This window comes from Amblyraja radiata, chromosome 7 (genome assembly GCF_010909765.2).
Source record: "Amblyraja radiata isolate CabotCenter1 chromosome 7, sAmbRad1.1.pri, whole genome shotgun sequence".
Lineage (NCBI taxonomy): Eukaryota > Metazoa > Chordata > Chondrichthyes > Rajiformes > Rajidae > Amblyraja > Amblyraja radiata.
Window position 1 is genome coordinate 61144491 of NC_045962.1, and position 16928 is coordinate 61161418.

Consider the following 16928-nt stretch of genomic DNA (forward strand, 5'->3'; position numbering starts at 1 on the left):
TCTATAAGATCACTCCTCATCCTCCTGTGCTCCAAGGAATAGAGTCCCAGCCAACTCAACCTCTGCCTATACCTCGTAAATCTATAGATATGGGTCTATAGTCCATAGCTATAATACCTAAAGACAGCTTTAGCAGATAACTTGTTAGTTAAGGTATGCATCAAAATGTTAGCGTTTTTTTAATGTAAATTCTCCTTTTACAAAAACAGCAAGTAGAACATCTCTTCCTGTCAAGGCACATTACATACTTGCATTGAATGAAGGTGTAGGTGTCCAAATACGCATAATATGGAATGTCACCATAAATATAGTATGCTCATTTTGGAGATTTGCCATCAGGAAAATTATGCACCTCTGAGTATGTGTAATTGTGGCTGAGTCCCCTATTTCTTAATAACAGTTTGGTTTTGATTATGTATGTAATAATTATTGACGAATAGCTTATGCAAATTATGATAATTTTGTTTACTTTTAACAAGTAGGTATATTTTCATGTGTTTAAAAAGGAATACATTTCTTTTAAATTTTGTTTTACCCCTTAATCATCTGACTCGATTTTCCCCATCATCATTGATTTTCTCTTAATTGTTCTTTTCTTTCACTTCTTCTCAAGCTATCTGAATCTACTGAAGAGGTAACAACCAACCCTTCATCACTCTTCATGTCATGCCTCGTGTAGATGCACATTTTTTTAAGGAGAATATAACACGCAGGAGACATGTATTTCATTTCTGTTTGTTTAATACGACCCATCTGCTTTACAACAATCAGTTTTATTCGTCACATTGCACATAAAGTGCAAGTGAAATTAATTTGCCAGCAGCGGCACAATGAAAAAGAACACACAAAAACACTTTAAAAATTGAACACAAACATCCACCACAGCATTCATCACTGTGGTGGAAGGTACAAAAATTAGGCCAGTCCTCCTCCATTTTCCCCCGTGGTCGGGACCTCAACCCTCCGCAGCCGTCGCTACGGGCGTCCCGATGTGCAGACAGGTAAAAAGTCTAGGTATGTCCTGAAACGGTGCCTTCCCCACCGGAGACCGCGGCTTCAAGTTGGTGTAGGCCGCAAGCCGGCGGTCGGAGATTTAAAGTTCCTGCCGCGCCGCAGCCAGAAGCACCGCAGACCGCAGGGCCGGCGGTCGAAGCTCCCCTCCAGGGATCCCCGGCGAGGGACCCTGCTCCTGATGGTAAGTCGCCACCGCGCCCGCGGTAGAAGTTGGCCGCGGGCCGACGGAGGTGGCTTCTTCTCCCCGGGTCCCCCACGAGGCTGCGGACGCCGTGCCAGCTGGAGCCCTGCAGACCCCGGCTTCAGGCTGTCGCGGGCCAGCGAACGGAGCGCTCCCCTCCGGCAAGGGCTCGCCCGCTCCACGGCGAGAGTCCACGCTGCGCCCGCGGCTGAAGCCCTGGGTGCGTCTCCGGGAAAGGCCACACCGACCCTTGCTGTTAGGCCACGGGGGAGACGACATTTAAAAAGTCGCCTCTCCGTGGAGGAGGTGACCGAAGCGGTTTCCCACTTACCCCCCCCCACACCACCCCACCAAGAAACATTAAAACATACTAAAAAAACAAAAAAAGTAGAAAAAATGGACACGCTGCTGACAGGGCTGCCGGCTTGCAGCGCCCCCACCGACTAATAGATAATAGACTAATAGATAGATTAATAGATATTTTGGGGAATTATGGGAATTAACAGTACAGGAATAGGCCTTTCGGCCCACAATGTCTGTGCTGAACATGATGCCAGATTAAACTAATCTCCTCTGTCTGCACGTGACGCACATTCCTCCATTCACTGCATATCCACATGCCTATCTAAAAACTTTTAAAATGCCACCATTGCATCTGCATCTGCCTCCACCACTCTTTCTCCTTTCCCCACACCTCCAGAGGCAGTATGTTCCAGTCACCCACCACTCTGTAGAAATTGCCCCAAACATCTTTAAAATGACTATATTGAAATAGCAGCATTCATATTGTATTCCAGTTACTTTTTTTCATTGGCCTTTGCAATGCTCATTCATTATTTAGCATTAGAACTTGTTTAAAATGTTCATTCAGTTTGTATTTAGAAAAAAATAAATAAATAGAAATCTAGTATTGCATCCAACTCCCTTTTTTTCAAAAGATATTAAGGGAACTTTAAAAAAAATCCACAGCCTCTTCAACAATAAAAAAAAGTAAATATATTGATATTAATTTCAGCATCTACATGTTTGGCTTTTCATTTCCAGCTACCACATGAAATTCCGTACCTCCAATTCTTATTTTGAGTTTCTTTTTCTAAACTAAAGCTATCATTTTCAAAGCTGGTGAATGAGTTTCAACCACCGGTGAGACTTTCATGATTATATAATGATCGCATAAAAATCTTTTCTATTTTCAAGGCCACTACTCTGACTCCGATTGAGGATGAACCTGTGAAGCCAGGCACTTCTGACGAATATAAATCAAGTTCAGCAGCATCAGAATTTCCCCTGCCAACTGGACGTGAAATAATTCTCCGGACAACTGTACCTCGCCCTGCACCGTACTCCAAGTCGTTACCACAACGCATGTACAGTGTGTTGTTAAAAGATGAATTCCGTCTAGCTGGTGCATTTTCATCGGATACATCATTCTTCTAATACAGTTCTAATATTCATTAAAATATAATTCACAAATACTTTGGTGTCATTCCTACATTTCAGACTTTAGCAAATTAGTATGTTTTAGCTGAAATTGTTAAATATCTCAAAAGTTAATCCAATGCTACAGAATGCTTATAAAAAATTATGCATGCAAATAACAGTGATTCTGGTAAGAAATGTAATGATTGATTAAAAATTGGCTAAAGCAGAAATGGACACAGTATTTAAAAACAAAATTAACAATATAGCTTTTACCGATAAAATTAATCAAATGTAAAGTGTGACAACATATAAAGTGGAACTGTGCATAGGATACTTCTGTCAGTTATTACTTCAGCTAATCTGCTGAATGCAGGAGAATATTTTATAACTTATTACAGCCCTGGAATGAGTTTGGAATGGTCACAAAATATCCTGCCTGTGCCATGTGCTCAGCATTATAAAACGTTTTCTGACATGGGTGCTTTTGGAAGATTTTATTGCATCAATAAATCTTACAAATCACACTAATTTGGTTGAAAAGAAGATTGGTAATTAGTAGCAAAAATATAATTTTGGATAATTATAGATGTTGCCTCTGCAGTGGAATTTGGTTGTAATTTACACTAATATTTTTCAACAATTGAACAGCTATAGAGCCATTGAAACGACCTTAAGTTTGATGAAGCAATAATCCTCCAGTACACATCAATGTTTACATCCACAGCAACAGAACAGATTAGCATGATGATGGTAAACTGCAAGTCATTTTTGGTCTGTTCTCTGTTTAACAAGGTCCAGTGACAATGTAACTGATCCACTGGGACATTGAAGTTGTACACAAAGAATTTGTTCTTCCATTAATTCCCATTCAATGTACAACGGATAATTAGAGACAAATCCTGGAGGCACAACGAACTGCAGACGATTTACAAAAGCATCCAAATGTCTTTCAAATGTTCTTATTAATGATTTGAAAACAATCTAAAGTTGTCCAACCTCCTTACAGTTAATACCCTCTAATCCACAGCCTTCTTGTAAACTTCTTTACCTTCACCAAAGCCTCCAAATCATTCTTTATCAATCTAGAACTGCTCACAATGCTCCAAATACAGTCTAGCCAACATCCTACACAGTTTAAATATTACTTCCTGACACTATACCCTGACCAATGAAGGTAAACATACCATAAGCTGCCTTTACCATTCTCTCTACTTGTGTTGCCACTTAGTGGGAGATATGGATTTGGACCCCAAGATCCCTCTGCATGTAAATGCCGTTAAAAGTCTTGCCATTAACTGTATACTTTCCCCTTACATTAAACCTTACATGCAAGGTGTTGCACTTGCACAGATTAAACTCCATGTGCCATTTCTTCAGCCTGGGAAAAAGGTTCTGATTGTCTATCCCATTTATATCTTATTTCTGTAGTTGATCTATAACCTACCGTATACGTTGACAACCATCAATTTTGATGAGGTCTGCGAACTTACTAATCAACCCATCTACATTTATATCCAATTGTTTACATATATTACAAACTCAGGTCCTAGCACAGGTTCCTGTGGAGCCCTACAGATCACAGGCCTCCAGCCAGAATAACACCCTTCTACCTTCTATGGGTAAACCAGTTCTGAATCCAAATGACCATGAACCCCACCACAGGACAGCCTACCATGAGAGACTTTAGCAAATACTTTATGCAGCCAACATCTGTTGGCCTGTGTCACCGCCTCAAAAAAAAAAATCAAATTTGTAAGACATGTGCTGCAGACAAAGCTGCGCTAAATATCCCCAATTACCCCATCCTCTTCCAAATAAGAATAAATCTTGTCCTGAAGAATCCTCTCCAATAGTGTCCCAATCACTGACATGAGGCTCACTGGCCTATAGTTTCCTGGATTATCTTCCGTTCAACAAATGTACAGCTTTGGCTATTTTCCAGTCCTCTGGCACCTTGCCTTGGTGGATATTGCCACAGCATTGCAAACAGCTGAGATCCTGTACTGTCATTTATCTAATTATTTGGGAAACCTTTGTGCATATAGACACTAATCATCAGTACTAGGTTGCATTTGTCACAATTATGAAATCCTGTTCGGTCACCACAGGTGGGCATAGTTACATGCAAGTCCAATACTTTAAAAAAAACTCCCCTCTCGTCTCTCTCTCACACACACACACACTCTTACCAAGAGACTTAAGCACTAAAGGGCCTGTCCCACTTGCATGCGTTTGGCGCGACCAAACGGAAGCGGAGATCACGCTAAGACGCGCTAAGTTCACGCGTGACGTCATTTGTGTCATACTTACCAATCAGCTGGGCAGGAGGTGGGCCGACTGAATTTGGGCGTCGCACTGCGTCGGGCGGTGACGTTATCGCGCAACGCCACGCGCTAGGCATACGCCGTCAAGACGCTGCGTACGACCGCAATGCGCCTGCCTGCCGACAGACCGTTGGCGAGCAAAGATTTCGGACACTGCCAGTTTGTCGGAGCCCCGCGCGATGTAGGGACCAGCCCCGCACAACTCCACGCTTCTAAGTGGGACCGGCCCCGCACAGCCATACGGTGCCCGTATGCCTCAAGCGATCACGTTTGGTCGCGCCAAACCCATGCAATCGCATGCAAGTGGGACAGGCCCTTAACTAATCATAGTGCAGAATCTGCTACAAATGTTAATTAATTGAACAGACTTCTCCACTTTTAAACAAAGCTGCTTAACCTAGTTAAGAAAGGCCTATAGTTAATCCCCAAAAAAACAATTACCACAGGTGACCCCAGTGTTAGGATGCTCAGGTTACAGAAATCACAAATCACTGCTCAGAAATTTGAGATGAAATAAAGTTTGCTCCCATTGAATTTGTGAAATCAATCAAAACAATTTTTTTTTTTAAATCACCGCACATTTCTTGATGTTGACATGACTTCATGGTGCACACAATTGTGATGCGACCCATTTTCTAGAAATACAAACACACTGTAATGAAAGGTCACCTGTTACCGACTACAAAGAAAGCTCTTCACAGAGATTTAATGGTCTTTGGTACAAGACTTTACGTAGTTGGTTGATAATGGATAAATTCGAAGTAACTTCTCGAACAGTCAAGGGATGTATCCAAATGTTTGGTCTTCAAAGGTCTATCAGCAGCATACTATGGCAATTTTAATTTATAAGCAGTGCACAATGTTCCCATTATGAAGGGTCCATTAAAACTCCAAAGTTAGCATTTCTGCAAATGCAGCATCTACAGTGTAAACAGCAAAACAATTCTTATCATCACAAAGATCAGGAAGATAAATTACTTGCAAATTTTTTAGAAGAAAATAACACACAATGTTTAACAAAACACAGACACGTATAAGGAACAAAAATTCTAAAAGTGGATATTTAATATGGAAGAAAAAAACATGCTTGTTGACTTGCATCTTAATATCTTCTAAACTATTGTGTCAAATGTCTAGATTAGAGAACAGTAAAGACAACAGAGGGTGATAGACAGGTATATGTTTTTATTGTATATTAGATAGCTATAAATTGTCGTAGCAAGCACACTTTTTATGCTCAAATAATTTATTAACACATCTTTATTGCATGCATTTCAGATAATGTGATGTTTCAACTGCATTAAATTTCCTGTTGCTTTTGATGTACATTTATACTTATTTACTTGTAAAAAAAGTTCTGATGTCAGATGCTTGTTTTAATGTTTTGGTAAGCCTCTTTGCCTTGCTTCTTTCTTTAGCTTGTTTTGCAGTTCGCTGCAAAATAAAAAATTTAAATTGTCAGCTTCAGTTAAACAATCTTATTCTCCCAGTTATTAAATTGTTTTTATTTAATTACCGTAGCATGATGTCCACTTTTGTACCTAATCCCTCTTGCAGGAAAAGTCAGCATTCCATTTCCCTTTTTATTTATTGTAACGGCATTATGACTCTGCAGTGCCAGTCAAGAACACCCATACATAACTGAACACCAGCATTCCTTAGTCCTATCATTAAAATAATATTCAGCATTTCCATTTTGTGTGCAAAATGGGAAGTCTCACGTTTCTCATCACTATACTTCTCCATCTTTTTGCCACCTCAGTCAACCTATCTATATTCCTCTGCAGACTCCACAGCATCCTCAAATTTGTACTTCAGCTCGTCTTTATATTGTGAGAATTTGTTGCAATAAACTTGGTCTTTTCATCCAAGCCATTAATATAATTTGTTGAGTCCCCAGCACTGATCATTGTGGCATCCTGCATGTTACCGCTCATTGTTGAGGCCCAATTAATGATTAATGTTGATTAATCAATCTTCTATCTGGGCAAGTATCCCACAATATTATTAGTTTAATTCCTATTTGTTGTTCTCTATGTGACATCCTATTGAATTCCTTTTGAAAATCCAAATTTGCTACATCCAGTGGTTCCCCACCTCTACCAAAATCAGTCAATTTCCCTTTCATAAAACTATGTTGGCTCTGCCAAATCTTCTCATGTTGTAGATATATAGCTCGATATACGGAATCAAGGGATATGGGGAGAAAGCAGAAATGGGGTACTGCTTTTGGATGATCAGCCATGATCATATTGAATGGCGGTGTTGGCTTGAAGGTCCGAATGGCCTACTCCTGCACCTATTTTCTATGTTTCTATATCCTGTACTATTTCATTAATACAGGTAGTTCTGTTGGAACGCGCGTTTCCATAAAGTGAATTAAATATAATGCGATTTAAAGTAAATAGGGAACTTTTGTATTACACGACTGAAATGGTTATAACATGATCTCGATCAGGAACTAGAGACCCACTTGAAAGATACATTTCATTAACAAGCCAACATAAAATCTTAATGGAGAATATTTAGGGAAAAATAACTCTTTCCATTTAACCTCCCTACAGTTATCAGACACACCCATCACTTAACACAGTCAGTTTCACTGTAAGCGGGCATTGAAATTTGCAAGTAATCGCTTCTATTGCCACATGCGCAATGACACTATGTAAACATAACATATCTTTAAGCATTCTGTAACACAAATAAATATATAGCTATTACAAATCATAGCTATTAAATATTTTTGAAAATCCTGCAGGGAAAAAAAGAATCTGAAGCACTCTGGTCCCTAACCCCCTTTCCCCTGATTGATACAATCGTTTTACAACCTGTTTTTCTATAATGCAGGGTTTCATAGTTAGGCCACTATCTGTAATGCACTGCACTGCTGGTTTCCATTCTGGTTTTCGTTATTATTTGCAAATAATTTTGTTTCAAACCTAGTCAACAGATCAAATGCGATTTCTGAAGAAGGGACTCGACCCGAAACGTCACCTATTCTTTTGCTCCATAGATGCTGCCTCACCCGCTGAGTTTCTCCAGCATTTTTGTCTACCCACTACAGATCAGATGAAGTATGGCATCTCTTTCTTTAACTCTCCCATATCAATTATTTATTCAAAGGTCATGTCAGCAAAAACATGAGAAATGACCAGATAATTTACGTGCTAAAAAAAAGTGTGCCATGCCAAGCATTAGATGATTGCGATACTGACCTCTTTATGACAGACAGTACAGAGGGTCTGTAAGTTTTCAAGGGAGCACTGTCCTCCTCCGGCATATACAGGTGTAATGTGATCTACTTGCCAAAACAGACCCTCGGTTGGATTCAAAATCATTTCATTCAACTGAAACCAAGAGAACACCAGATGTGAAAATTCACACTTTTAAATTTTAGTGTGGCCATAAAAACTATATGAAGCATTAGTTTGCCTTTTTCAAAATAAAACACTGCAAATTGGAGAGAGAGAATTCAATAAAATTTGCTAGGATGCAGAAGCGATGTGAAAATTCTCATTTATTCCTGCACAAGATGCTGCCATGGAAACTGGGTCATGATTCAATCAGAAAATATCTGGATCCGTGAAAAGTACATTATTTATAAGAATTATCACTACACCCATCATTCTTTGCCTTCTAGCACAATTTCTAGGATAATTAGGCAAAAATCAGCAGCCGCAAACCTGCTAAATTCACAGCTAACAATGTAGAAATTCTATTTAAATGAATATGAGTGTCTCAGTACAACACCCATCTCTCCCTCCAATGCCTAAAGGGCCTGTCCCATTTGCATGCGATTGCGTGCGTTTGGCGCGACCAAGTGGAAGCGGAGTTCACGCTAAGTACGCGTGTACGTCATTTTGTCATGTTAACCAATCAGCTGGGCAGGAGGCGGGCCGACTGAATTTGGGCGTCGCATGGCGTCCGGCGGTGACATCATCACGTAACGCAACGCCAGGCGGTGACGTCATCGCGCAACGCCACGTGCTAGGCGTACACCGTCAAGACGCTGCGTACGACCGCAATGTGCCCGCGAAGATTTTGGCCACAGCAAGAATTTCGGAGCCCCGCAGGATGTCGGGACCAGCCCCGCACAACTCAGCGCTTCTAAGTGGGACTGGCCCCGCGCGGCCATACGGTGCCCGTACGCCTCAAGCGACCACGAGGTCACGTAATTTGCGAGCCGAGGTCGCGTAAGTGGGACAGGCCCTTTAGTCAAACCAGGTTCAGAGCAAAACTAAATTCTGTCCAGCCTCACTAGCATCTTTCTCAAATGACTGATATCCTCTCATCCTTGTCCAGACCAGTTTTGTGCACATGTGTTAACACACACAGGGTGAGAACATCAACTGTGGTTCTCCAAATTATAGGTCAATCTTACATGACTTTACGTACTGTTCTTTTGAAGGTCAGAGGCTGCAGTTCTTTACCTGATAATATTACAATGACTGCTGTGGTCAATCACCACCTTCGAAAGGCAATGAGGAGTCACTGTAATGAACAACATTTGCCCTACAAACAGAAAAAACAGGAACAAGAGGGGATCTTACAATTGTGTACATATATTGTAACAAAGCTGTGCAAACAAAGGTTCTTCCGATCAGCATACAGAATATAGTTTTACTACATTTGGGGCAGAAAAATGAACTAAGAGTAACACATCATTTTATTGATGGGCTGTGCAAATAATATGTGGACAATTTAGATCAGATCATGCGCTATCCCTTCTCACTAGATTATGAATTTTTTTTTTTGCAGTTAAAGCATTATCTTCTGAATGTGATTCCAAATATTGGCAGTACTCGATATAATGGCTGAGATATACAAATCATTATTAGATATGGGTGAGGTGTTGGATGACTGGCGGGTGGCTAATGTTGTGCCTCTATTTAAGAAGGTTTGTAAGGAAATGCCTGGGAACTATAGACCAGTGAGCCTAACGTTTGTGGTAGGCAAGCTACTAGAGAGTAAACTGAGGGATAATTATATATAGGTGCGTTTGGATAGACAGGGGTTAATTAGGGAGAGCCAGCACAGTATTTCTTTTTAATGTTGTTATAGAACCTGCCTCCTTTGGCAGTTCGTTCCATATACCCACCACCCTTTGTGTGTAAAAAGTTGCCCCACAGATTCCTATTAAATCTTTCTCCTCTCACCTTCAACCTAAGTCTGGTTCTTGAGTCCCCTACTTTGGGAAAAAGATTCTGTGCATTCACCCTATCTATTCCTCTCATTATCTTGTACACCTCTGTATGATCACCCCACAGACTCCTGCACTTCAAGGAATAAAGACCTAACATGCCCAACCTCTCCCTATAGGTCAGACCCTCCAGTCCTGGCAACATCCTCGTAAATCTTCTCCACACTTTTTCCAGCTTAACAACATCCTTCCTCTCGCAGGGTGATCAAAACTGAATACAATAATCTAAATGCAGCCTCACCAATGTCTTACACAGCAGTAACATAACATCCCAACTTCTATAGTCAATACTCTGATGAAGGCCTATGTAGCAAAAACTTGACAACCCTATCTACCTATGACGCCATTTTCAAGAAACAATGTACCTGCATTCCTAGATCCCTCCGCTCGACAACACCTCCAAGGTCCTACGATGCGCTGTGTAGTCCTGCCCTAGTTTGACTTCCCAAAATTCATCACCTCGTACTTATCTGCATTAAACCTCATTAATCAATCCTGAGTTCACTTGCCCAACTGATCAAAATCCTACTGTAATTTTTGATAATAATTTTTGTTATCTACGATACCACCTTTGTTGCAACAATATTCAATGATTAAAAAATCCTAGGTTGTAATACATTAAATTACTTTATAGACTTAGCTCCATTTAATGTAATCAATAAGGAATAAAAATAAAACACATTAAAAAAATTAATTTCTTCTTCCAACCGTGCTTCCATCTTTTGTAACTTTTTCACTGACCTGATCCAGTGGAAGCTGTGATAGCCAGGTATTTTCAAGCAGCTCCTTCCGAAGGGTCTTTGGGGTATCTCGGATAGTAAGGTACAGCTGCTGAGCATTCAGTCCACATTGTTGACAGATTCCTCGTTCAGCTTCAAAGACTTTTGATTTCATGTAATGCCGATTAGTTTGAATAAAAAAATCTTCCTGACATTTTTGTGTGCAAAATCGTGTATCCCAAGCTGTAGATTCACGTTGTGTGCTGACCTGGATTGTGGGCTGTTGACAGCCAAGGCAAAGTGGGTTTCCGTCTTTGTTCACAGCTTGTACATAGCCAATTTCTCCGGATGTGTCAGATTCATCATTTGTTAACGGCAATAGAGAAATACTCTTGCAGCTTTTATTCTCAATACTTCCACTTGTTGTTGATGGAAAGTGAAAATAAAGCATACAGTTTACTTGACCATTAGACATTACACAACATTGTTAAAACATAGAAACATAGAAATTAGGTGCAGGAGTAGGCCATTCGGCCCTTCGAGCCTGCACCGCCATTCAATATGATCATGGCTGATCATCCAACTCAGTATCCCGTACCTGCCTTCTCTCCATAGCCTCTGATCCCCTTAGCCACAAGGGCCACATCTAACTCCCTCTTAAATATAGCCAATGAACTGGCCTCGACTACCCTCTGTGGCAGAGAGTTCCAGAGATTCACCACTCTCTGTGTGAAAAAAGTTCTTCTCATCTCGGTTTTAAAGGATTTCCCCCTTATCCTTAAGCTGTGACCCCTTGTCCTGGACTTCCCCAACATCGGGAGCAATCTTCCTGCATCTAGCCTGTCCAACCCCTTAAGAATTTTGTAAGTTTCTATAAGATCCCCTCTCAATCTCCTAAATTCTAGAGAGTATAAACCAAGTCTATCCAGTCTTTCTTCATAAGACAGTCCTGACATCCCAGGAATCAGTCTGGTGAACTTTCTCTGCACTCCCTCTATGGCAATAATGTCCTTCCTCAGATTTGGAGACCAAAACTGTACGCAATACTCCAGGTGTGGTCTCACCAAGACCCTGTACAACTGCAGTAGAACCTCCCTGCTCCTATACTCAAATCCTTTTGCTATGAAAGCTAACATACCATTCGCTTTCTTCACTGCCTGCTGCACCTGCATGCCCACTTTCAATGACTGGTGTACCATGACACCCAGGTCTCGCTGCATCTCCCCTTTTCCTAGTCGGCCACCATTTAGATAATAGTCTGCTTTCCTGTTTTTGCCACCAAAATGGATAACCTCACATTTATCCACATTATACTGCATCTGCCAAACATTTGCCCACTCACCCAGCCTATCCAAGTCACCTTGCAGTCTCCTAGCATCCTCCTCACAGCTAACACTGCCCCCCAGCTTAGTGTCATCCGCAAACTTGGAGATATTGCCTTCAATTCCCTCATCCAGATCATTAATATATATTGTAAATAGCTGGGGTCCCAGCACTGAGCCTTGCGGTACCCCACTAGTCACTGCCTGCCATTGTGAAAAGGACCCGTTTACTCCTACTCTTTGCTTCCTGTTTGCCAGCCAGTTCTCTATCCACATCAATACTGAACCCCCAATGCCGTGTGCTTTAAGTTTGTATACTAATCTCTTATGTGGGACCTTGTCGAAAGCCTTCTGGAAGTCCAGATACACCACATCCACTGGTTCTCCCCTATCCACGCTACTAGTTACATCCTCGAAAAATTCTATAAGATTCGTCAGACATGATTTACCTTTTGTAAATCCATGCTGACTTTGTCCAATGATTTCACCACTTTCCAAATGTGCTGCTATCCCATCTTTAATAACTGACTCTAGCAGTTTCCCCACTACCGATGTTAGACTAACTGGTCTGTAATTCCCCGTTTTCTCTCTCCCTCCCTTCTTAAAAAGTGGGGTTACGTTTGCTACCCGCCAATCCTCAGGAACTACTCCAGAATCTAAAGAGTTTTGAAAGATTATTACTAATGCATCCACTATTTCTGGAGCTACTTCCTTAAGTACTCTGGGATGCAGCCTATCTGGCCCTGGGGATTTATCGGCCTTTAATCCATTCAATTTACCCAACACCACTTCCCGGCTAACCTGGATTTCACTCAATTCCTCCAACTCCTTTGACCCGTGGTCCCCTGCTATTTCCGGCTAAAAGCTACGCCCCTCTTTGTAAATCCAACTATTCTATCAATTATTTGCTTATTTTTTATGAAAATTCTTTCTAATGCAAGTCTGGCTCTATCATCTATCTTAGCAAACTTTCTACCAAAGGACTACTCAATTTGTATTCACATTCACCTGTTAACAAGGGAATAGATTCCAAAGAGGTCACACAAGTTAGAAATGTTTAATCTAACTTTAAAAAATAGATGCACACAATATTTGGATTTGGCAATTCTACTGTGTGACACAAGATAAAGAAGGATTACAGCACACATTTGTCTCAAAGGTAATTTTTGGGATGGATTTAATATATCATAATTCAATACTGAGGAAACTACAGATGAATTCTGCACAAGAATATACTTTCAGGGTGAACAAAGTAAACTACCAATGGATCAGGAACAAGGAAAATAATTATTGCAAAGATAAATGAAGTTCAAAATTAAAATATACAATTATTGCGCAATGGAAATGCTTCTTTTTCAATACAATTATTTTAACCACAATTTTGCAAGTAGATTTGCAATTAGATTTGCAGAGTAATGATGCCATCTATTCAATTAATTTATTAGAAATATCAAATTCAAAGATGAGACATTCAAGGCATGATTAGTAAGTTTGTAGATGACACAAAAGTGGATGGCATTGTGGATAGCGAAGATGGTTATTAAAGGTTACAGCAGGATCTTGAGTGGGAAGAGGAATGGATAATGGAGTTTAATACAGATGTGCAAGGTGTTGCATTTTGGGAAGTCAAACAAGGGCAGGACCTTCGCTGTGAATGGCAGGGCTCTGGGGAGTGTTGTGGAGCAGAGGGATCTAGGGGTGCACGTACATAGTTCCTTGAAAGTGGTGTCTACCCTTGAAGGCAGATAGTGTGGTCAAGAAGGCTTTGGGCACATTGGCCTGCATCAGTCCGAGTATTGAGTTTAGAAGTTGGGATGTTATGTTTCAGTTGTACAAGACATTGGTGAGGCCACATTTGGAGAATTGTATTCAGGTTTGGTCACCTTGTTATAGGAAAGATATTATTAAGGTGGAACGTGCAGAGAAGGTTTATGAGGATGTTGCAAAGACTAGGGAGCCTAAGGAGAGGTTGAGCAGGCTAGAACTTTGCTCCTTGGAGTGCTGGAGGATGAGGATTGATCTAATAGCGGTGTTTAAGATCATGAGGGGAATGGATAAGGTAAATACATAGAGTCTTTTTCCCCAAAGTAGGGGACTCAAGAACCAGAGGACATAGGTTGAAGGTGAGAGGGAAAAGAGTTAGTTGGAACCTGAGGAGCAAATTTTTCTACACAAAGGCTCGTGGGTATATGGAACGAACTACCATTGAAGGCAGTTGGGGCAGGTACAATCACAATGTTGATAGGTACATGAAAGGTGAGAAGGATATGGGCCAAATGCAAATAAGTGCGGGTATTGTAGATGGTGACCCTGGTTGGCCTGGGCAAGTTAGGTCGAAGGGGTTTGTTTCCATGCTCCATGACTCCGTGACTCTAAACAGTCTAAATTCGGGGTCTCAACCTAAAATTTAAAATATTCATTTCTCTCCATTGCCTCACCTACTGAGTTCCTCAAGTACATCTTTTTTGTTTCAAATTTAAAAAAAAATATATTGCATTTTTAAAAACCCTTTAAAGTAGTGACTTGCTTGCAAGCTACTTAGTTATATCTTCAATGGTGAATGTTGCCGAAGAGGACATCATTTTGATGTCATTAACCATTAAATAGGGATCCACTGAAACTTACCCCTTGATTAAATTTTCCTCAACTGCGTGACTGGAAGATTTGACTTGATTTTTGACCCGGAATATTGATTCTCTTGCGATAACTCTTAAACTTCCTCCTTCTCTGCGTGCCTTATCCAGAGACAGAAGAGCGACATCTTCTTTTGTTTTAAATCTAAATGAAAATTTTTTTAATTCTCGTGCTCAATGATAGTTTTTTTAAATTGGAAAACAAGTAGAACAAAAACACATTAAAGAACTTAAGTGCAAATAAATTAACCAACTGGTTTCTATGCACAATGCACATCTGTATGTGCATTTCTCTTTAGATTTTTCTTTTCAACAAATTAACCAGTAGATAGAAATATAATAATATTTCTTTAATTCGAAGGACCACATATTTGTTAAGAGTTCAGGAATAAAATACTCATCTGAAATAACTTACTGAAAACGGATGAAGGATTAATCTCAAACAGAATGTGCCATAAAATACAATGTAAAGAATAATGAAAGGTACCAGGTCATGGAAGATGCAATCTACAATAACTGATGGCCCAGAATATATGACCATCCTTACCTTTTTGTGCAGCTTTGTCTGCGTTCGTCTTTCATGATGGTTTCCAGTACAAGACCAGGATTGGAAAAAATGTGGCCGCTCTTCCTAATTAATCTTTGTTTCATAGCAGATAATCTTTGCCATTCTCGGACAAATCGCAGAACCTGAAATTTGGGGGAGAATAAAGAATCACAAATACTGATTTATATAGAAGTGCAAATAAAACAAATTGACACATTGGTAATCACAACTGTAGATACACCTAGAGCTTGATATAGATGTTAATGTGAGTAGGTTCAGTAGAGGGGACAGCCAGGGTCAAGTCATGGAATGAGGAAGATCTGATGGATTGAACTGTATTTATTTTAATGCAAGCAGCCCAATGAGACAGATGAACTCAGGTTGTGGATTGGTTATGGGTCTGGGATATTATGGTCATAAAAGAAAGAAGGCTGGGAGAGCAGGTAAGACTGGCAGCTCAATATTCCAAATGCTGCAGGTGTGATAGAGTTGCAGGTCATAGAGGAGGGGAAGTCGCAGTTTTGATTAGGGAGGACATTGTGCTGGCACTCAGAGAGGATGTTCTTGAGGGAATCATCCAGTGAGGATATACGGATGGAACTTAAAAATAAGAAGGATGATTTCTTTGAAGGGGTTGTACTGTAAGCACCCCAATAGTCAAATGGAAATATAGGAGGAAATATGGAGGGAGTGAGTTGCAAGAATAGTAAGTTTATAAAAGTGATTATACCTTCCCTCATAATGACTGGGAAATCCATAAGGCAAAGAGCTTGGACGCCGTGCAATTTCTTAAGCGTGCCGAAGAAGGTTTTCTTTCAAAATCTAGAGAGCCCGATGAGAGAATACACATTACTGGACCTCCTTTTATGGAATGTGGAAGGGCAAGTGACAAAAGCATCAATAGACAATAGACAATAGGTGCAGGAGTGGAACAGAGGAACTACTTGGGAGCAGTGCCCATAATTCTATTTGTTTTAAAATTGGTATGGAAAAAGGTAGGGCTGATCAAGAAGCTAAAGTTCTAAATTGGGTCAAGGTCGATTTTGAAGGAACTTGCAGATGTTGTTGAGGTGATGCTGTTTCTGAGGTAAAGGGACGCCTGAAAAAAAAGGAGGCTTTAAAAGATGAGATTGGGAGTATTCAGGGACAGCGTGATCCAGTTAGAGTGCAGGGCAAGGCAGGGGTATTGAGGCTTTAATCAGACCCAAAGCAGGCATGTGTTCAGCATAGTGGATGTTTTCAGAATAGGCAGAAGCTCCCAGAATGCAAGACCTGGTGGACCACGGCCTGCAGGAGGAAGCAGTCAAGCCGGACCTTGCTCGGAGAACCTGGAATGCGGTTTGGAAGGGAGAGACCGCCTAGCCGACCCCTGCTTGTAACTGAGAGGATGGAGCCGCGACAATGGAGAGATATGCGACCGGCGAGGAGTTAGGCCGGAGATGAGAATGAACCGCGGCATGGTCTACTGCACCCTCGAGGTCGGCTGTGGGAGCCCCCCCGGGAGCAAAGGTGGACCAGGTTCACAGGTCTATGCGAAGGCAACAGCTGGAGGCCCGCAGCAGGCTA

At 40.9% G+C, this 16928-nt stretch overlaps 2 protein-coding genes across 5 annotated transcripts in view; one reads left to right on the forward strand and one right to left on the reverse strand.

Annotated features, from left to right (window-relative positions):
• Nucleotides 1-3165, forward strand: part of rab3gap1 (RAB3 GTPase activating protein catalytic subunit 1) — a 74240-nt gene extending 71075 nt beyond the window's left edge. Inside the window, exons 24-25 of one of the 2 annotated variants that reach the window (XM_033024678.1) lie at nt 614-634; nt 2393-3165. In XM_033024678.1, coding sequence (XP_032880569.1) covers nt 614-634; nt 2393-2632 — 261 coding nt within the window. In that variant the 3' untranslated portion in view covers nt 2633-3165. The remainder of the gene's footprint in view (nt 1-613; nt 635-2392) is intronic. The other variant, XM_033024679.1, reaches the window with a different exon arrangement.
• A 2941-nt stretch (nt 3166-6106) lies between these two features.
• Nucleotides 6107-16928, reverse strand: part of zranb3 (zinc finger RANBP2-type containing 3) — a 107649-nt gene continuing 96827 nt past the window's right edge. For 2 of the 3 annotated variants that reach the window (XM_033024660.1, XM_033024661.1), the window contains exons 17-21: nt 15363-15505; nt 14808-14960; nt 10883-11279; nt 8157-8288; nt 6107-6375 (exon numbers count right to left, since the gene is read on the reverse strand). In XM_033024660.1, coding sequence (XP_032880551.1) covers nt 6277-6375; nt 8157-8288; nt 10883-11279; nt 14808-14960; nt 15363-15505 — 924 coding nt within the window. In that variant the 3' untranslated portion in view covers nt 6107-6276. The remainder of the gene's footprint in view (nt 6376-8156; nt 8289-10882; nt 11280-14807; nt 14961-15362; nt 15506-16928) is intronic. The other variant, XM_033024662.1, reaches the window with a different exon arrangement.